At 36.2% G+C, this 6,834-nt stretch overlaps 1 protein-coding gene across 1 annotated transcript; it reads left to right on the forward strand.

Annotated features, from left to right (window-relative positions):
• Positions 1–967: 967 nt before the first annotated feature.
• LOC112498657 (phenylalanine N-monooxygenase-like) lies at positions 968–5,627 on the forward strand. Its single transcript, XM_025100163.2, has 4 exons — positions 968–1,218; positions 3,346–3,523; positions 3,892–4,773; positions 4,886–5,627. The coding sequence occupies exons 1-4, from the start codon at positions 968–970 to the stop codon at positions 5,528–5,530; spliced, it is 1,956 nt and encodes a 651-aa protein (XP_024955931.2). The 3' UTR covers positions 5,531–5,627.
• Positions 5,628–6,834: the final 1,207 nt, after the last annotated feature.

Here is a 6,834-nt window from a genome sequence, read left to right on the forward strand (position 1 = left end):
CCTAATCATCATACCACATGCATATGCCCCCAAAAGGCAAAAGCGCCCAAACACACGACCCAAAACCTCTGTGTATTCAGACGGGCCCCAAAGGCCTTTCGTCTCATCTGTATCACATGTATCTGGAGGGAAGGGTATTGTCTAATGATTTAAAAAACAATCACTATACTCATATTCACGTACTTTTTAACTATACTTTAAATCATATGACATTTGAATCCACTTTTCTTGTCTTTAAAATACTATCATGCTTTATTCAAAGTTGATAAGCAAAATCATTAACCAAACATTTTAATAAAATACCAATGCATGAATAAAATCTATTTCGAGGAAATCATTAAATCAGAACATTTAAAATACTTATTTTGCAAACATGTTTTCCTATCACAATTAATTATGAAAATATGTTTTGTATATTCCACTCACAGTGACGGTGTTCACGCTCGGTTATAGTCCACGTCCGCGGACCGGTTCTCACTCGCGGATCCTCCTAAATTAAGGAAACGACATAATTATTTTCCGTAAATTGAAATTAGGACTAAATTTTACGCAATAAACTCGAAACGAACATCTATCCATAATTTACAACTCATGTGTCCATAAAATTACTAAAATGCCCTTGAGTCCGTAAATCATTAAAATGCTCTGAAATTGTAAATCACCGAATTACCCTCGAAATCGTAATTACACCCAATCCTCAATTCTAGGAATTACTAAAATATCCACAGGCTCAGAAATTACAAAATTGCCCTCATAGTGTGAAATTACCAAAATGCCCTTGTCGGTCAATGATCACCGAAATTTGGTCAACGCTGGCTGGGGAGCTCAAATTTGAAAGTTCCAATCACGCTGAGTTCAATGGTACCGGCGGTGAGCTCCAATGCGTAGCAACGATGTCGGAATCTAGCTCGGCAGCCGTGAATTCCAACAATTGACCGACGGCAAAACAGTGACTCGGTGGCTATGGATGGTCAAAAATGGAAGAGGGAGTCATGAGGAACAAAATCCAGCCGGTGTGTCACCCAAAACCGGTGAAAATCCCGGCGGAGCAAAGCGAAACAGTCGCGGGGTTTCAAGCTTCGATCGCCGGCATTCCGGTTGGTTTTCAGCGGCGAGGATGGTAGGGGAACGACGGCTAGCTTTTAAGCTTCAGATTGGTACCAAGCTCGGCCAAAACAGTGGCCAGAAATGGGAGATATGGCCGGGTCACGTTCGCGGGTTCCGGGTCGGGTTTTCGGTTCGGGTTGACGGCTTCTCTCTCTCACTCTCTCACACACGTGTGGATCTGTGTTGCTCTGTTTTCCAGCTTCTTCTTTTGTTAACTTCTTAACCGCCTCTTTTTATTCATTTTAAATTCACATATGTTACACAACCAGTCCTTGTGCATGGCAATTCCAGTACAAAATCCATGGATAGGTCCACCCAAATATTGTTTGGAACAAGTAATGGCGTGTATAACCCTGTGTTCTGTGCATGTCCTTTGCCCTCTTGACAAATCTGACACCTTTACACAATCTTGTTCATATCCTAGTCAATTGAGGACAATCTTACTGCTATTCTACCAGCTCATTTGTCTTATCTCGACCAATTTGTCCGCCCAAGCCTCTGCCATGCAACTCACGAACAATCTGCTCCCTCAAGGAACTCAAAAGTACACCCAACTGGTTATCCTTAAATAAATAACTTTCTTGAATGAGAAAGTCATCTGGATTCTGATGATGAACACAACGATCCCATATTTGTATAAAATTCTCATCCTCCGCATATAACTTCTTTAAGCACTCAAAACCAGTAACTTCATTGGTTAAAATTACTAGTAAAGTTGCTAGCCTGCTCAGCGCATCCCCCATAACAAAAGTGAACTTTTTGCATATAACTCACCCATCTTGCATGCATTTTGCTCAGACTAGGGGTGGGCAAAAAAACCATAGTCTTAAAAAAACCGAACCGAACCGACGGTTTTTTCTAATTCGGTTCGGTTTTTATTTTTTAAAAAAACCGAATATACCGTTTGTAAAAAAAACCGAAATGTCGGTTCGGTATTCGGTTCACTTAGCTGAATCAAAAAACCGAACCGAAAAACCGAATTATTTTTTGAATTTATTCAAATCAAACATGTGTTAATAATTTTATTCAAATCAAATATGATTTTATTCAAATCAAACATGTGTTATTTCTCTTTATAACATTATGATTATGTTTATATAGATGGAGTATTGGAGTTTCGTTGTGTATTTTGAAATTTTAATATTTCATATTTTGGGAGTATCTTATTAATAGTTAGTAAGATATTAGTGATAAAATGTGTTTTGAATACTTTGTATTTATTGTTAATATTTGTAATAAAATTATGATAAATTAATTGTTGAAAAAAATTATTACATTCATGAAGGCCCAATGGGCTAAAATTTTAAAAATTCAAAATAGGCCCAATAGGTCCAGAACCGAAAAAACCGAATCGAACCGAACCGATCTGAAAAGAACCGTTTGAGTTCGGTTCTTATTGAGTTCGGTTCTTATTCGGTTCTTTTTATAAAATAACCGATTTAAATCGGTTCTACTTAATTTCGAACCGAACCTAACCGTGCCCACCCCTAGCTCAGACTCTACTAGTTGTTAAAGTACTTCAAAGCTTAATGATCACTAAGCACGAACTCCTTTTGAATCAAGTAATGCAAACATGTCTTCAACACTCTGAATTTACCAAAATGAGCTAGATTTGACCATTAAGTTTCAACCAAGACAAATGGCACATAATGATTAAATTTGAAATTAACCCTTCATTCATATATATAATTAAGGATTAAGATGTTTTCCTAGTATTTTTCTCTCCTAGTTTTCGAAATCTAGTTGAAAAAATTGGTATAAATGTAAATAAAGTAAAAAAAAAACTGGTGTAATTTTTAATATTAAAATTTAGAATTCAATCTTAACCACTTATTTTATTAGAAGAGAAAAAACAGCAGAGAGAATGCTTGCCTTGTAATTCAAATATTTTGTCTGCATCTACTCTTAATTAATTAATTAATTTAAAAAATATCTGAATGATCAATGAAGAAAATCAAAGTCTATTCCATATACGAAGCCGTATTCTTAGTAGGTACTGACAAAATAAATATCAACTTCCACGAGCGCGGACGTAATGAGTTTCAACACAGATAAATGAAATTTCATGCATGACTAAATGTGACATTAAAATATCTATCCGGTTGGTAAACTAGACAACCATCTCTCTTTATAATGTTATAAATATACAGCCTCAGCCTCCTCCTCGTTCAGTCGAGAATTGCCTTTTGCTTTGATAGTCGTACGTTTTGCTATTACTCTTTAAATGGATAACCTCAGCCTCCTCTTCAGTGATTTCCTTTCTCATCTTGAAAATAATCCCTTTTTGGCATCCATTGTTTTGGTGACGACACTCGTTTTCCTTGTTGCACTAGCAAGCTTTCAGCTGAGTCCTCAAAATCGTCTCCGGAAATTTGTGAAGGATATGTTTTCAATTGTCCAGAATCAACTATTCAAGGTATAAGATAAAAGCTCTTTCATATATATATATATATATAGATATTGATACATGTTACATAAAATAATATCATATGATGAGCATATAACATTGTTTTCTAACTCACATGAATTCGCATGGATATTTAATTTTTTATCTATTCGATTCTTTTAATGATGAAAAATTAAGTCAAAAAAATTAGGAAAAAATAATGATTTACGCTTGTGTGTGGCTACCTCTATCATGCTCACATGCGGACAATGCTGTAAACTCTTTTACAGCTATATAAACTCCTATATGATGCTGGAAAATATTTTTGCAAGGTGGTAAAAAGGGCGTGTCCTGAGCCTTTTCGTAAATATATGCTTAACATTTTCTTCAAAATCCAGGGATTCGAGAAAAAACTAAAGCGGCTAGCTCTGCCTCCGGGCCCTTCTCCATGGCCAATAGTTGGAAACCTTCCGGATATGTGGAGGAAGAAGCCAGCCTTCAATTGGATACATGATTTGATGAAAGAACTAAACACGGATATTGCTTGCATCCGTCTGGGAAATGTTCATGTTATTCCAGTGACTTCCCCAGAAATTGCCCTAGAAGCTCTAAAAGACAACGACTCAACTTTCGCAACACGGCCGCTTACTATGGGGACAGAGTATTCTAGCCGAGGATTCTTGTCAATAGCTGTTGTGCCATTGGGTCAGCAGTGGAAGAAAATGAGAAAAGTGGTTGCTTCTCACGTGTTATGTTCAGCACGACTTCACTCTTTACTCTTTAAGAGAAGAGAAGAGGCTGACAATCTTGTTAGATTCGTTTATAATCAATGCTGCAAAAGTGGATCTGGTTCGGTCGTCAACGTTAGACATGCGGCCCGTCAATATTGCGGAAACGTTATGAGGAATATGATGTTTAACAGGAGATATTTTGGTGAAGGTAATGAAGATGGAGGGCCTGGATTTGAAGAAGAAGAACACGTTGAATCACTCTTTATTGTACTCCAACACCTTTATTCATTCATTCTATCGGATTACCTTCCCTGGATGAGAGTATTCGATTTAGAAGGCCATGAAAAACTTATAAGTGATGCTATTAGAACTGTCTCGAAATATCATGATCCTATCATAGAGGAGAGAATACAACAACGGAGCCATCATCATGGTAATTACAAGAAGGGAAGTGATGATCATCAGGACTTGCTGGACGCCCTTATTTCAGCAAAGGATGAAACCGGGAGGCCATCATTATCAGTAGATGAGATCAAAGCTCAGTGCATGGTAAGATATCTAGTATATTTAATTAGGACATTTGTGTGTTTTACTCCTTATTCATGCTCTTGAATTTGATGACAAATTAACTTATGAATCTACATATCTACTGGACTTGTAGGATCTGATGCTTGCAACTGTGGATAATCCATCCAACGCTGTAGAATGGGCCCTGGGGGAGATGATCAACCAGCCTGAAATTCTTAAAAAAGCAAAAGAAGAAGTAGATATGTTTGTTGGAAAAGAGAGACTTGTTCAAGAATATGATATCCCACAGCTCAATTATGTCAAGGCTTGCCTAAGGGAAGCGCTTCGACTTCATCCCGTTGCGCCATTTAACCTACCTCATGTGTCAACTCGTGATGCCACAATCGCCGGCTACTTCATCCCCAAAGGCAGCCACGTTCTGCTAAGTCGACTAGGGCTTGGTCGGAACCCTAATGTTTGGAAAGACCCCTTAAAATTCATGCCGGAACGTCACATTGGTTCAACTGATCATCACCTTCAAGTTGAGCTGACCGAACCAGAATTAAGGTTTGTTTCGTTTGGCAGAGGAAGACGTGGCTGCATGGGCGTGGCACTTGGGTCTGAGATGTCTGTAATACTACTGGCAAGGCTTCTTCAGGGGTTTGATTGGAGCCTGCCATCACATGAGGAGAAGATTGACCTCGCTGAATCAAAATATGATCTCCTTATGGCTAAACCGATGCATGCTCGTGCAAAGCCTCGATTGGCAGCTGAGTTGTATAACCAGCTAATTAAATGAGAACTATGATATCGGTTAATACAAATAAAAATTGAATCGCTGGCTAGGCTTCTTTTATTTATGTAAGAAAAATGATGAAGAGCCTAAAAGTGATTGTACGGAGATAGAAATAACAGTAAAATCATATAGTATTATAGTATTAATTGAAAAATAGCACTCTTTTTTTTACTTAATACTATAATTACACCATATGGTTTTATAGTTTTTGGTGTTATTGTGTCATATATTCAGATTCTTCGGCTCAAATATCAATACTCTGTAAGACTTTATGTAATAAATCTCATTAGTAATAAATAAATTAATAAATCATGTCAATCAAAATTTGATGCTGAGCAATAATTCTTTTTTAGTTAATTACCATTTTTTTTACTAAGTAATTTTTAAAATAAATATCAAGAAATGTGATCGTTTGAAAACCTTGACCACATCAATCCTTCCCTTTTTTTAAAAAAGAATATTTTCTTGATTTAAATTTTACCCGAGCACATGTACAAGTTAGTGAACAATTATTAATATATATGGTGTGTGTGTGTGTGTGTGTGAAGATATCATTCAAAACTTTAGAAAGTTTACATTTACAGAGCTCCTAAATATTGAGTGGTGTTAGGATTATAAACGCTCTTTATTCCGGATATCACAATCACTTAACTATTAACAATTTATAGATTTAGTTAATTTTTGGCTGTTTTATTTGGTTATTCTTTGCGTTGTATGCTTTTATCATTTGTCATGGGGCTAATTTTAATTAACAATATCAAATAGAAATTGTCAATACTTAAATTATTATTATTGGTCTAATACTAAACTCCATATTATTGAAAATAGTTTCAGTTAGTTATGCTTTTAAGCTTTTATTATAAATCAACTTCAACCTTTTTTTTGGGGGGGGGGGGCGCTAATTGGCTTGGACTTAATTATTAGTTGTCACTGTAAATCCCGTTGGTTTGCATGCCTCTCCTAGCTTAATTATAGTCAAACCCACATCGATTTTTTTTTAAATCCTTTTACTTCTCCATGGTTGGAATTTGAGTAACCAACTAAAGAAAGTTACTTAAAAACCTCTGCATCAAGTCTTTGGGACTACTCAAAATCTTAATTAGCGCCTATGCAAGTGAAAAGAACTTAGAACAGTTAGATGTGAGGAATTTGAGAAAGAGAAATATGGTGCTTGGGATTTTCCTCTCTGCATGGATTCACTGCATAACACAGACATGAAGGATATATTTCAGGATAATAGAGAGGACTACACCCATCTTTTATAGATCCTAACATTGTTATAAGATAACAAAAGAAAAAAAAATTGA

The sequence above is a fragment of the Citrus sinensis genome, chromosome 6 (genome assembly GCF_022201045.2).
Source record: "Citrus sinensis cultivar Valencia sweet orange chromosome 6, DVS_A1.0, whole genome shotgun sequence".
NCBI lineage: Eukaryota > Viridiplantae > Streptophyta > Magnoliopsida > Sapindales > Rutaceae > Citrus > Citrus sinensis.

Bases quoted from the DNA above. Each gene is read 5' to 3' on its own strand.
- LOC112498657 (XM_025100163.2), top strand. From the start codon at position 968: ATGGTCAAAAATGGAAGAGGGAGTCATGAGGAACAAAATCCAGCCGGT. The intron at 1,219-3,345 runs GTTCCGGGTCGG...GGATAACCTCAG, and splicing joins TGGCCGGGTCACGTTCGCGG to CCTCCTCTTCAGTGATTTCC. The intron at 4,774-4,885 runs GTAAGATATCTA...CTGGACTTGTAG, and splicing joins AGATCAAAGCTCAGTGCATG to GATCTGATGCTTGCAACTGT.